General features: G+C 47.6%; 4 protein-coding genes across 4 annotated transcripts; 1 reads left to right on the top strand and 3 right to left on the bottom strand.

Annotated features, from left to right (window-relative positions):
* Window positions 1-279: 279 nt before the first annotated feature.
* Window positions 280-1218, bottom strand: PENARI_c033G02101 (uncharacterized protein; the record flags this gene model as incomplete). Its single annotated transcript, XM_022636620.1, has 1 exon — window positions 280-1218. The coding sequence occupies one exon, from the start codon at window positions 1216-1218 to the stop codon at window positions 280-282; it is 939 nt and encodes a 312-aa protein (XP_022483480.1).
* A 2149-nt stretch (window positions 1219-3367) lies between these two features.
* Window positions 3368-5836, bottom strand: PENARI_c033G07710 (fungal specific transcription factor domain-containing protein; the record flags this gene model as incomplete). The annotated part of the gene is made up of 5 exons (XM_022636649.1): window positions 3368-4436; window positions 4505-5181; window positions 5278-5389; window positions 5445-5504; window positions 5715-5836. 5 exons carry the CDS (start codon window positions 5834-5836, stop codon window positions 3368-3370), a joined length of 2040 nt encoding a protein of 679 aa, XP_022483488.1.
* A 5225-nt stretch (window positions 5837-11061) lies between these two features.
* PENARI_c033G00931 (uncharacterized protein) lies at window positions 11062-11391 on the top strand (the record flags this gene model as incomplete). Its single annotated transcript, XM_022636617.1, has 1 exon — window positions 11062-11391. The coding sequence occupies one exon, from the start codon at window positions 11062-11064 to the stop codon at window positions 11389-11391; it is 330 nt and encodes a 109-aa protein (XP_022483522.1).
* A 1335-nt stretch (window positions 11392-12726) lies between these two features.
* PENARI_c033G00766 (beta strand repeat-containing protein) lies at window positions 12727-14640 on the bottom strand (the record flags this gene model as incomplete). Its single annotated transcript, XM_022636615.1, has 1 exon — window positions 12727-14640. A coding segment is annotated over one exon (1914 nt), but the record flags the coding sequence as incomplete, so codon positions are not given.
* Between the last annotated feature and the right edge of the window lie 71 nt (window positions 14641-14711).

Here is a 14711-nt window from a genome sequence, read left to right as displayed (position 1 = left end):
ATAAATGATAATTATACTATTTCTCCCGGCTATTGCGGACATTACCCTTCCCAATCTTCAACTTGTATCAATGGGTCCAGATAGTCATGGTTGCTTTTATTCAGGTTGGTAACCAAGACATGAATTGCACTCTGTTAGAGTACATGCGGCACCGTCGGGCTAGTGTTTTGCTTATTCAAAAATACCAAGCCGACGGAGAATAGTCACAGTTTCGCTGTCGTTTGGCGTGTCTTAACATGATTGTGTCCAAATTCTCGTATCCTCCTCAACCTCCACATCTCAGAACCCGAGTAGCATTTCCACGACCTCTTCATGATCATTCCGTGCGGCCCAGCATAATGGCGTTAGACCCTCGTTGTCTTTTGAGCCCACATCCACCTTCCCAGTCTGGAGTAGCAATTTCACGATACCCTCACGCCCAAATTCCGCGGCCCAGGACAATGGTGTTCGGCCCCCGTAGTCTTTTATGTCCACTTCCACCTTCCCAGTGCTAAGTAACAGTTGCACTGCCGCCTTATAACAACTTGAACCACTTGACGCGGCCCGGGACAATGGTGTTCGGCCTTTGGAGTCTTTGGAGTCCATATTCACCTTCCCAGTCTCGATCAATAACTTCATCACCCCTTCATGGCTCCATTCTGCGGCCCAGCACAATGGTGTCAGACCTTCGTAGTCTTTTGAGTCCACTTCCACCTTCCTAGACTCGAGTAGCAATCTCACGATCTCCTCACGGCCATGTTCTGCGGCACGGGACAACGGTGTTCGGCCGTCGTAGTCTTTTGAGTCTACGTGCGCGTTCCCAACCAGAAGTAACAGCTGCACTGCCGCCTTATAGCCACGTGATGCGGCCCATGATAATGGTGTTCGCCCCTCGGAGTCCCTCAAATCAATATTTATCTTCCCAGTCTCAAGTAATATCCTCACTATCGCATCATGGCGACTCTTGACGGCGAGGCATATTAATCCCCGGCCATGTCCATCCATCCATTCCGGCTCAGCCCCTTCTTGAATTGACATTCGAGCCGTACCCTCCTTCCCTTGAAGGGTGGCCCATACTAGTGCGGGTCTCGAACTGCAAGAGTTGATGCGATAGAGGTAAGAATTGAGAAGTGAATAAAATCGTCGGTTGGTGAGACATAACGAGTTGATATCTCTTTCTGTCTCCAGGAATGTCACTGTTATCAGGACTAATTCCGAGGGCAGGTCGAGGAGCGACATGGTACAGTGACTAGAATATCACCAAGCTAGGCCGAGCAGAAAATGTAATCATGTCGTAGTAAACAAATTTAGGATTGATAATGTGGGTGGCGCCGGTACCTTGAGGAAATGAGAAGAATTGAGATAGTCGCGACCGAGAACACTCCACTGGGATGGAAGGAAAACAAACAAACTAGTGACTAGATTTATATCTTATATACCCTTTCACGTGCCATCAAGGAAAAGCGATAGTCGCATTAGTCTGAAACGATCATGAAAGCCTCCGTGCGAATACGTCAGCATATCCCAGGAGTGATAAGAGCTCGGCTATATATAATGATTGGATGTTCTAGCGGTACGAGTTTAATTAGTAGCGAAGTAATGTATCAGATGAATCATTACTTTTATCTATCAGGTTTAGGAAAGGTCGGAAGAAAGTTACACATTTGAGGGTCGTGAGGGTCCCTCTGCCTGTTCCGGGTCGGTGCGGGTCGGTTCTCGAGTCCAAAATCTTGGACCCGTTGCAGGTCAGGGCGTGGTCTATGTGCCTACCTATAGTTGTGCGCGTAAACGCCCACCATCCGAAATACACCTTTCTGTATGAAATTTTCCTGGCTTCAGCGAAGGACTTTCCGGCAAGGGATTCAGAGGGTTTCCTAGATATCGACTTTATGGGATGTAACCAGGATCTTCCAGCCGGGAAAGGAAACTTCAGCAAGGGGTCTTTTCACAAACAATGAGACTCAAGGTGTTATGTTGAAAGGGCCTGCGGGCTGAAAAATTTCAACTGAAAAGCCCGTCGTCGTTTCTAGGGTGTTTGTGGGGGGCTCGGGAAGCCCCGCTAGTGGGTCCGCAACCGGTCCGCCGTTAGCTCCTTGCATGCATGACAGACAGCCTATTGGACCCACCATTTACGCCACACGATGGTCGTGGGGACGCTTATATTATCCGCCCAATAAAATAGCTCACGGCTTTGCACTGGGTGGCTCGGAGTTCAGAAACCAAGGATGATGACGGGGGTGGGGGAGGCCCTAGTCTGCTTGGGCTTCCGCTTTACTTAGGTAAAGGAAAAGTGGGCCCCGCTAGACTGGGAATTAATTAACTCGCTAGAGGGGGCATTCCTAGAGGGCTCGATCGAGCTCAAATGCTGGCAAGTTATGATAGACTATCTAATGTATCCCAATTCGCTTTGGAGCAGGCACAGCCTACTGATTGTGGATAAATTCGCGATAAAAATCGGAGATAAATAAGGACGACTTTATTTAGTGGTGGGCCAGACTTCTGGTGCTCATCCATACCCTCCCTTACGCAAAGTAAATTTTGAAGCAAAACATACTTCAAAGCATTAGGAGAACTTCCACCATGTAGCTCACTATGCCACAGGTATACGAAAGCTCCTATATCAGCGATGTGGGAAGACTATTCCGCATCCATACCATACCGCGAATGGCCTTAATTCGCTTCGGAGGCATCGGGAGAGTAAAGCATGCGAAAGAGCGACCGGGAACACCACGATTAAACAGAATATACAGGACTCTCTCCAATTAGCGGTACACTGTTATGTTTCTCTAATTTTACCTTTATACATTTTACTGATTTAATTCATCGGTTTAACCACATACCCTCTCAGAAGCCAGTTTTTAACCGAGACGCGTGTGAGCGAGACCAAGTGACATTAATCGCAAAATCGGAGCTCCCTTTTCAAATAATCTCCCACCCCGAGCTTCTCCATTTCGTGACACTAGCCAATCTCTCGCCACGTCCACTGTCCCTCCTTTCTCCTAAGACCGCGCTGCGTCGGCTTCAGGCTATAGTATAATCAGACCAAAGCAAGTTTCTTTCGCTTGTTCCGAAGTTGAGGTAGGGAAGCCCATGGGATTTATAGGCGTGCCCAAAAAGCCCATCTTTATCGAATTTTGCGCTGACCCTTCGTCCCCAGGCAGAATTTGCGAACACATTTCCCCATGAAGGGTCTGTATCAAAGATTGGGGGAACTTTCCAGGAAATATCAGGCTTTCTCAATTGAGCAAAATATAAACAGCACTTGTAACCTCAGTAGTCTAATTTATTTAGCGGGAATCCCTGTAGAATTAAAACAACGAAGTTCTTAGGAAGCCGAGCGCTTGCTTAGGGCTTTATTTTGATGTGCTGTTCAAGGAGCCAACCCACGTTATGACACTTGACGTGAGATGATATCCGAGGAAATCAGAAAGGCTTTCTGCGCAGAAACATCTACTTTAGACAACGCCTTGACCCACGCTGTAGCCTTTTTCAACTTTGGGGAGATGCCAACGGTGTCAATCGCGCCGACGTTGGCACGGAGAAATGATTCGGTCAAAATGATGGTGATGGCCTGCATGAGATAATGGAGAGCGCACCACCATGGAACGACCCCATACAACCAGGTCAAGTTTGGTTCATCTGGCAGCAAGTCGAGTAGTTGACCTGTGGCCTGAATGCATATGCTCGCCATTGGATCGAAAAGATCTTCAGGTTCGTCCGAAATCTCTGCGGAGCTATACATGAGTCGTCGAAGGCATGGCTGTGTGATGAGAAGCTTGGTGGAATAGAACTGGAAAGCGAGCCGGAGCAGTTGATGTCTCAGAGGCCCGGTCATGCAAATCCTTTGGAACTGGTAAGATGCCGGGAGCGACGCAAGCCAAGTGTTGGCTTTAACGTTTAATGAAGCAATCGCAATTTCCACCTCCACCCATTGTTTATGGGCTGCACTGGGAGCGTAAAGGGTATTAATCGCCTCACGCATGAGCATTGTCAGACCCACACCATATGAAAAGCATAATGAGTCGCTTGGCTGGGGCGATTCTGAGACGGCAAGGGCGACGTTTTCGTCTTTGTTTAGTGATCGCTTTCTTGGGGCTAGGCGTCCCGGTGTTCCATCTTCGTTCTGGTCATTTGTCGAAGCATTCCTTCTCATGTTGTCAAGCAAGTTGAAACTGGGCCGACTTCGAGCCGCTTTGTCGTCGAAATCTTTCTGGAGAAGTTGGTTATGCAGATCCCCCTCCTCAAAAGGCATCGGAAGTGGTGTTGTGCAGAACGCCTCGCTCATCCTTGGAGGACGGCCAGTTATTCCTGAAAGCGAAGTATCGAGTACATACAGTGCCCACCACACCCGATATCTAATTTCCTTCGATAATGGGGCCACACTCTGGCTTTCGCTGCGGAGGTGGAGCCCCATAGCCAGAGCAGAGCAGATTGCGATACCGCAGCACTTCCACGACCTGGTGAGGGGAAGCCATTAGCAAGGAAGCTGGTGAGAAGATCAAATCCGAGAGTGGGATATCAGCACCTGTTGACTTGCCCACTAGCAAGGAGGTAGAACGCTGCTAGGCCCTCGACCTGCACCTGCTGCAAGCTTGCATGATCTCGCAATGACGCCTTGTCCATACTAAGGTTCCATCCCCGTGAAAAGAAAACTCGATGTGGGGCCTCATCACACTCGGCGATCTTCTGCGTGGGTGATAAGTGCAGTCCCGCAATGGCGAACATGAAATTCATGACAGCTAACCATTGCTTTCCAGGTCGCGCGGTTGAATCTGCGTACCATGTTTGATACTGACCAAGAAGGGTCGTTTTGCCAACGATTGGAAATGATGGGTGGATGATTCGAAAGTATGTGTTAATGAGCTGGTCCGCCTCGGTCTTCTCTGGCCGCACGAACACATTAATTTCATCTCGCACCTCCATTTTCGAGTCATTGCTGTAATAATCTATGGAAGCGATGGACGATTGACTAAAACCATCTTGTGACGGGGATGATGTGGCAGAGGCTTGTTCGAGTGCAGACTTGATTCTGTACAGCCATGCCATTTCCGAGTGCTCACCCACAAATCCTAATGCCTGTAATTCCCCGTTTCGATTGAAATCCTCCTTTGTGTAGCCAACGGTAAACCGAGAAGCTTCTGATGCATCGCAGGTCTCTGCTAGGGAAGGCAAAGCCAGCCGAGCCCGATCGTGGCTCAAAACCTACATATCGTCAGACAGCGAACACGAATCTTGCGGAGATGAGCTCGTTCAGCTCGACAATCTAGCCTGAGCTAACATATGATAGGTGAATCTCACTTTCTTCAATGTTTGGTCAATATGCTGGGCAGAGTTGGTGTCGAGTTTGGGGTAGACATCACGCAACAGGTTTTCTAACATTTCAACATGTGCGCTCAAGTCCTCCATTCTTCTGATAATACACGTTAGCATTGAACATTATATGTGAATCCTTGTTCGCCACATACTTGTTCATCAACTCCCGCTTTCGCTCGCTGTAGTTGCAGTCGAGCCCTAGGTCTTTACACCTATGACACGCCGGTCGGTGACCGCTGCATTTGGTCTTTAGCCCACGACACGCTTTGCATGCTTGACTAACTCGGGCTCTGCTACTAAAGCTTGTTGGAGTATTTGTGCGAGATATTGGAACCTTAGGATTTGGTTTGTGGTGATTTGACGTGAGAACGATTCCCCTGGGTGGCACCTCGGGATTGCCTGGAAGGCCGTCGAAGACGAACCTGTCCGGACAATCAAGCAACTGGGAATTTTCAACAAATTCGTGATCATGTAGAAAGAGCATATTCGGCGCTGAAGTGCTCTCAAGGAACGGCACCAGATGGGAGTTAGGATACCCAGTCATTGTTTTGCCTGCTGCCTGACAGCCTTAATAAACCGTTTAGGGCTTTAAGGATACCTAAAAGGCTCTGAATTACATTTGTATGCGAACGAGTATCTGCAGGTCTTTAGCTAACATTCTCGGCTTCGAGCCTCTCCCTGCATGCAACCATTTTCTCTTCACCAATTTGCCGAAAAATGCGACAATGCAAGTTTCAACAAGCATGCATCACCCATCCCTTCAACAATCCAAAGAGGCAGATCACGCGTTCCAGCTAGTGAAATCAAAAGCCTTACGTTTCGACGCTCAGACCATTAAGCTGGGAAACAAAGTATCATTGATCGGTAATACAAAAATCAACGTATAAAGGGGCATACCATGCAGGCACGAACGTGGTATGGATTTCTCACGGTTGCGTCGCCGCTATTCTGTTCATAAAATCTATTGTTGCGCTCTCGTTATTGATACCCCTTCACTAGCTTGTAGTTGAGTTTGGATGTGCTGTGACAGCCTCATCTAGTGGTAGCTCAAAAATAATTGCATGGTATTAAGAGTCACCTAAGACGGACCTACAGGAAATGTTTCCATGGATTATAGGGGAGGGTAGAAAGAAGTGGACATATAGGGTCGTATGATCCAGGAACGAATCATATTAGGGCTCAACTGGAGAAATAATACATACCATGTCGCTCGAAATACGATTACCTCAAGAGGCAGCCCGATCCTCCTAACAGATTAAATGACCGGATTCAGTTTCTACGGGCATATCTAAATTAAGGAGTTAAGGCAAGTTGTCGGCGCTCATGTTGCTTTGACACTCGATCGTTCTTTACTCCTGTCTTATGTGTACTGCTGCATCAATGTTGAGCATGGACCAACTCATTACCCGTTGCTATTGGTCGGAATACTCCGTACTTTTGCGTTCGGCACGCGCTTTCCTGCGAGGGCCGCAAAAATATGACAGCCGTTGAAAACAAATAGTCGATATGAGCTCACTGATTGTCAGAGTCCATATTAGGTTCCCGTGAATTTGAAGTAGCGGGGAGCTAGCAAACTAAGAATGCGAGGCCGCCACCTTCGATTGGAACACAAAGACACAGACAGTATCGACCTCAATCATTTCTTTTCCCTAAGCCCCGCATTTATTCAGTGGTCATGGGCATGATAAAAGGTCCGGCCCTATGTAGTATCTCATGGGCAAAAGGCCGGAAAAACGGAGAGCTACGTACCAGTTAGACAATATGTCCTTTACTCATCCATAGTTTGCAATTGTCCTCAGTCCCCTTGTAATTATACCGGGAAATTATAACGCAAAATTTCAAAATGACAGAAGCAAATAATAGAAGGGCAATCAAAAGACGGAAACCTAAATATTCATACTAACAAACGCTAAACTAATGCGGTTATATTCTGCAAGGTGCCCCTTCGGAGCGGTTCAGGTGGATAAAATAGCCGTCAAATGACAATCATGTGGCTTAGGTCCGCAGTGCCACCACGCAAACTCTAATATTGATCTTTCGGTCAGCCTCCAATGTAATACTATTACCATCAGTCCTACTAGCACGTGCTTCAAATGGGCAGCGATTAGATATACGGTCACTGTTCAAAAGTTTTAACAGCCCCTGGCCCCACAGCCCTTCGATTATATAACATTCTGCCATTCAAAAACCCCACGCAATCAACTTGATAAGGTGTATAACATTCCCAGTTCTCAATGATTGCATGTACACAACGCGGCATCTGGCTGAATAAAGGGTCCTCCACGCGGGTGGCAGCTCAGGGGTCCCGATAGAATGAACCCCACACCGATATGATATCCCTTCCGATCAGTTCCTTTCGGCGGATAAAATAGCCGGCGAATACCAATTATGTGGCTTGTGTATATAGTGCCAGGGTGCAACTTCAATGCAGATATTCTGTAAGTTTGTCATGTAATAGAATTATCATCAGGTTGAGTACTTAGTGCATGATTCAGAGCTCTATTGCGGGCGCTCCAATGAGCTTTCAGCGAACATCAACCTATATTGTTGCATTTTCATGATTTATTTTGGGAAACCAGCTGATTTATCAAGGTTACTATGTGTTGTCAGAATTAATAAAGTTTGTAACAATGACAAAACTTTCCTGGGGAATTCCCTAGAACTCAGTTGACAGAATTCAGACAGTTAATTGCTAGGATAATTCTTGAGGGCAACTGCCCATCCAGAATTCAATTATAAGCGCCTTTTTACCATGAATCCGCGCAATGATTGGACTTAATCCGTTATACGACCGCAGTCGGTTCCTCCGCATCTTGATATGCGTTTTGATGTAGTCATAAGCCTTTTCCTGTCGAGCCTGCATCAGTAGTTTGTTGAAACGGATTAATAGTCAACAATGTAAAAGAGCGAGAGGAAACCCCTCGACTTGAAGCTTCCAGTCCTGTGCTAAAAAAGTAACGAGAGTTACCGAGGAATGAATCCTCGATATGGCATTACTTCGCGACAGTTAAGTTGCATTGTTTAGTTTTACTTCATAGCTTGATTATGATCTGATATTGTCTTAGAGATCTGATTGCAGACGAGACCTCCTCGTAAAAATATTGCACAAATAGACGACTAGAGGAGAATATAGACCACTTCAATCAAAATTCACAGCTACTAACCTGCAAGGATCATCGTCAATGGAGATTGTCCTCCGGGGCTTGTGATATGACAGAACAAATAATGGAGACACTCCCAGCTAGGCTTTGCAAAGGCAAGGTATGGAATGGAAGCTTTCACCAAGACCATGTCTCCGCCCCTACTATTGGCTCCTTCCTTGGGATGTTCGGTCTGAGCATTGCAGACACAGTTATCTGAGTATCTTCAAAAATTCAATTATGCATGTCGCAACTGGCCATGGCGCCAAGGGTGCGGAAAGGGCCAGCGCTAGGGTATAAAAGGGTCTTTAACCCCAGGGTTAAACATATCGTCTCACCATGATCTCTCACGTTTTGAGATCACTCCTCTAGGGGTACTTACCGAGCTGATATAACTTTGGGGCCCTTGATGATAGATCAAAATGGAGTATTTCATCATCTCCGTAATCTGCTACGTCCTTGTCACGCGACTGAAAGCAGCAGCCGGGCAAGGGCGAAAAATATTACGGAGATGATGGAAGCCTTCATTTTGACCTGTCCTCGAAAGCCATGAAGCTACGCCATTTCTCAAAGTGCTCCTCTTACACGGAATATTAAATGACTTACAATGACTCTCTGCTGTCTGTTTCTAGAGAGAGCGTGGTTAGCAAGCTGAGAAAGAAGGTTTCCACTTGTGCATCAGCTTTGTTGACCAGAGATCTGGACATTTTGGATAAGTCAATTGTTGTAAAGGCCTGATGAATATTACTGAATTTGCAGAAGGTTCCACACGAGTCCTGGGTAAGCCCGACTGCAGGACCAAAATTACTTACCCCAGAACGTAAGTCGTTCACATGAATAATTAATTGAGAGCCCAGTGATCTAATTCATCAACCAAGTCATTGTCAATATATGCGTGAGAACTTACATCAGCAAGCCACCATGGATAACCAGGAAATTCTCTTATAGTGGGGACCCTCCCTTGCGAGCCAACACCGCTACGAGGGACAAGGTGTTGCCATTATGGTCAATTTATTTTGGTGGATACTTCTCAATGCTTGAACGGAAACTGGAGTCAACAACAAATTGTTTTCTTCTGTTCGTCGGTGTTGTTGCTCAAATATTCGACCACAACAGAACTTGCTCAGTCCTTTGGATGGTCTCCTGGAACCGAATAGATCGATTAACAGATAAGGATTTGTAATGACAGTTTGAACACCAAGAAGAACGAACGAACGAACTAATCTTATCACTCGTCTCAGCACCCACAAATTCTTTTTCATAGCCATAAACTCAAATAACAGGAGAACGATACCGACCATGACTCGAGTCTTAACATAATTGGTCATGGATACAATTCTCAGAATACATCCCCAGGTACCAAGCAAATTAACCGTGTTCGAAAAGCTTGGACCGCACTAAGCTAACTCTTGGTTTTCTTCTATAGAAGTTATCCTTGCTAGCGAGATTGGCGAAGCCTCAGAACATAGACCGCCGGGCCTTGTGATATATTGCCAATGCTTTCGAGGATCCTGAAATCTGATGAGTCATATATGCATAGGCTCATTGATATTGATTGCAGTGTGACAAAGGCCTTGACACGATACTGTTAGGGTAATTGATATCATCTATCCATCCACTATAGTAAGTCTAGTTTGAATAGGAACTTTCTTTTAGATCATATGCCAAAAGGATCACGGTACGATAGATTGGCTCCGAAGAAGAGATCAATTGGCAGCGAGAGAAAGAGGTTTTCAAAGACTGGCACCCGATAGGTGTATATGTGTCGAGGCATCTCGGCTGTCTCTTCCCCGTTGCCTCACTGTTCGGCTCCACTGATTAGAGCTCACCAAGCTAGGATACGAGGCTATTTTCCTTGACAGGCACTAGTAGGTATCTGTTGCAGGATATCATGCAGTCCACGATCAGGAGCCTAGCAGTCTATCCAGTAAGGGTAATGGTCTCCACTCAATCGATAATTCCCAATTTATCTTGATCTCCGTGAGATTGTGAAATGCGAAAACTATAATTATGCTTTTTACGAGAAAATTCAATACCAACAATGGCTAGTAAAGGGTCAGCCACACGGGTGGCAGCTAAGGGGTTGCCGAGAGAATGGTTGATCCCACGTCAGTATCCCTTCCAATTAGTTCCACTCGATGGATGACAACCATGTGACTTATGTATGCAGTGCCATGGCGCAAACTCTGATACAGATCTTTCCTAATTATCATTGTAATACAGTTACCATCCCAGGTAGTGCTTAGTGCACTAGTCAGAGCTTAGCCTCCACGACGGATCTGCTATGCTACAGTGTTTTGAAACAGCTATCCATTGCCATCAACTATCCACACTCCTACAAAGATCCAAAAATCGGCTGGGGCACGTTACAAGCTCTTGTGGGTGACCGCTCTCAACGATTCGGCCACCTTCTATGACAAGGACGCGGTCAAAATCCATAATGGTTGACGGCCGATGCGTAACAGCCAAAATCGCGTGTTCACGAAAATGTGATCGAAGAGGTGTCTGCATCAGCTCCTCGGTATCAATGCTGATACCATGACTTGTTAGTGTGCAGAATGCGTGCCTAGCATGGATTATATGCGGGCTCTGACCTGCTTGTTGCTTCATCCATAACTAAAAGGTTGCCATGTCGCACAATGCCTCGTGTAAGGCACACCAGGTGCTATCATTCACCAAAGTGCCTCAACCACCTTCACCCTCAACGACTGCCCAGAGATTCACAGCACTGAGAGTTCCTGTTTTACCGCTTCCCGTCCGTAATAGTCCTCACTGTTCCGTGGTCAAATATTCCATGACATTCGTCATCATTGTTATTTTACCGTTCGGCTTCTGGACTGTTTTTCGTGCATGGGCGCAGAACATTGCCGCAGGCGTCTACGCTGCCGCATCTTCTATCGGCTCCTTGTTCTCTGCCCTTGACTTTGTTGACCAAGGCGCTGTCCCCGCGAAGGATTAGATGTTCTGCGCAAGTTTTATATAAGGCATTCAACGGGTTTACATTGTTGCTTTGTGGTTTTGGGGTTCCAGAGTCACCTCGGTGGAAGTTGCAGGCGTTTCAAACGCTGCCATAAGTACATGGAAACTCACAGTTGTGGTGATGCCCATTGCTACAGTATGTTCACCGTTGGCGTCCTCCTTGTTCTAGGCCTCCCAAAATACTATCGCCAAGCACCTGGAAAGACCCTCTTCTTCGACACTTCCCTCTTCCGCCGACGCATCGTTCTCTAGTGCTTCTTCACGGTCATCATCCAGAACTGGTTCCTCTCCGCGGTGTTTGGTCGCAACTGGTCATTCCTTTGGTCCTCTCAACACGCTAAGTCATGGCAATTCCATATCTTGGCGATCTTGTTCTTTATTATTGTTTGGACTCTTGCGCTACTCATCTTCCGTATCTTGGCCAGGGAGCATAGTTGGATCTTACCTTTCTTCGGTCTGAGTCCTGGTGCACCACGCTGGGCGCAAACATGGTGGGGAGTATTTAATATTGGCTACTATCTGCCATGGGCCGGAGGTCTGACTTCCGGAGCCCTCATATCGCGATGTCTCTGGCTCTAGCTTGGCGTTCTTGCCGAGGTTCAACAAGTCGGTCTGGGGATGATTCTCTTGCAGACGCTAACAAGGGTTCACGTCTGCTTGTCCTATTGGCTGCGCAGTCTCTTGGGACTATCGCTACAATTTGTGCCCGTGCACCCAACAAGCTTTGTCCAGCTGGTGTCTCTCCGGATAGTGAATCGCTGGATAGAGTTGGCAATGCGTGGTTCTGGATTGCCCTTTTTTTGCAACTTTTGGCTAGGCCGGTCTTCAGTTCCCTTTCTCGTGTTCTAAAACCTTACTTGCTGTTATTACAGCTTTAGTTTCCTTCTGTTTTATCGCCGAGAGCAGCTTAACAGGCCGTAAAGTTGTGATCTTAAACTACGAGATGAACAACTGCAAGTCACTGTTTTCAAGATTGGTTTAATGGGGAATCTATGTACGAAGTAGTACTATTGTGTTTATTTGCCCTACATGAGCTTGCGGTCCCCGTGCTTAGGGACCAGCAATTAGTTCTAGGAAACAGCGCAGCCTCATCGCCCTAAACCCCCTACATTATAGAGGACATCGCCGCGGGGATCTCACAGTACGTCCAATATACCAGACACTAAGGCATCAGCAGAAATTAGTTCATTTGTCTTCTTTGTTTCTCAGGATCACGATAGTAATGCCATAACAAAAAAAAAAGTAAGCCGACAATCAAACAAAGCTCCGTATTGCATCCACCACCAGGTAGTAATTGATTCGCCGACATGATGCTTTAAAAGTAAGTGTACATCTGAGCACCACTAGTGCCCCCGGGGCTCACAGTAGTAACTGCAACGGGTCCAATCCCGGAAGGTGCAACTGCACTGATGAAGTTATCACTGAGAATAGTGAACATAGCTGGGTTATCTCCAAAGATCACATCAGTGGCTTTCGTGAAGCCAGTTCCAGTAAGAGTCACATTATTGCCGCCCGCGATGGCTCCGCCAGTAGGCGACAAGCTTGTAAGGGTCGGTGCGCCAACATATTGGAATATGGCGCCATTGCTGGTGGCAGAAGCGGTGTTAACTCTTAGAGCAGTAGCCCCTGCTGCGCCAGCAGGGGAGGTTGCAGTTACCGTATTGTCAGAGATAACGGTAAAGGCGGTTGCTGCAGTTGTCCCAAAGAATACATCAAGGGTATTGATCAAGCCTGCCCCGTTGATGGTCACAACAGTGTCCCCGCCAATCGGTCCGGAAGTTGGAGTGATAGAACTAATAACTGGAGACGGCATGAAGCTGAAGCTAAGCGAGTTGTTTGTGCCGCCTGGTGTGGTAATATTTATTGGAACTGTACCAATAGTGTGCAAAGGTGTGATAGCATCTATTTCAGTATCACCGACCACTGTAAAGCTATTCGCAGGAGTGGTTCCAAAATTCACACTGGTGGCGCCTGTAAGGCCATTCCCAGTGATGACGACACTATCGCCGCCAGCCGTAACACCTGCAGTTGGAAAAGCTGCTGTAAGTGTAGGTGCAGTAATGTAAGTGTAATTGAATCCTGTACTGGCACCAGCAGGCGTTGTGACTACTACAGAGGCAGTCCCAGCAGTACCTAGTGGAGCCAGAGCATTCACTTGAGTCGGTGACAAGATGGTGAAAAAATCGGCTGGTGTACCAGCAAATGTAACTGATGTGGCACCATTGAGGTTTGCTCCCATGATGGTGACAGTATTCCCACCTGATACCGGGCCGGACTCCGGGGTAAGCGCTGTGATGGTGGGCATGGGAGCAGCTATATAGGTATAGTTACTGCCAGTACCACTAATACCACCAGGACCAGTGACACGGACAGAGACGCTGCCGCCACCAGTAGGGCCCGGGGGAGCAACAGCGGTTATCAGTGTGGCAGAGACCACAGTGAATGAGGTGGCAGCAACTGAGCCGAAAGCCACAGCCGTGGCGTTTGTGAAACCAGAGCCGATGATGGATACAGTATTTCCGCCGGCAGCAGGGCCGCTGGTTGGGTTCACACTGCTAACGACGGGAGCAGCTATATAGGTATAGGTAGGGCCACTGGTACTAGTACCACTAGGTCCGGTGACACGGACAGAGACGCTACCGCCACCAGTAGGGCCCGGGGGAGCAATAGCAGTTATCAGTGTGGCAGAGACCACAGTGAATGAGGTGGCAGCAACTGAGTCGAAAGCCACAGCCGTGGCGTTTGTGAAACCAGAGCCGATGATGGATACAGTATTTCCGCCGGCAGCAGGGCCGCTGGCTGGGTTCACACTGCTAACGACGGGAGCAGCTATATAGGTATAGGTAGGGCCACTGGTACTAGTACCACCAGGTCCGGTGACATGGACAGAGACGCTACCGCCACCACTAGGGCCTTGGGGAGCAACAGCAGTTATCAATGAGGCTAAGACGACAGTGAATGAGGTGGCAGCAAGTGAGCCGAAAGCCACAGCCGTGGCGTTTGTGAAACCAGAACCGAAGATGGATACAGTATTTCCGCCGGCAGCAGGGCCGCTAGTGGGGCTCACCAGGCTGACGACGGGAGCAGCTATATAGGTATAGTTACTGCCAGCACCACTAATACCACCAGGACCAGTGACACGGACAGAGACGCTGCCGCCACCAGTAGGGTCTGGGGGAGCAACAGCGGTTATCAGTGTGGCAGAGAACACAGTGAATGAGGTGGCAGCAACTGAGCCGAAAGCCACAGCCGTGGCGTTTGTGAAACCAGAGCCGATGATGGATACAGTATTTCCGCCGG

Source organism: Penicillium arizonense (assembly GCF_001773325.1).
Source record: "Penicillium arizonense strain CBS 141311 chromosome Unknown PENARI_contig033, whole genome shotgun sequence".
Classification (NCBI taxonomy): domain Eukaryota; kingdom Fungi; phylum Ascomycota; class Eurotiomycetes; order Eurotiales; family Aspergillaceae; genus Penicillium; species Penicillium arizonense.
The sequence above is the reverse complement of the archived record's forward strand: the minus strand, read 5'-3'. Positions and strand labels throughout refer to the sequence as shown.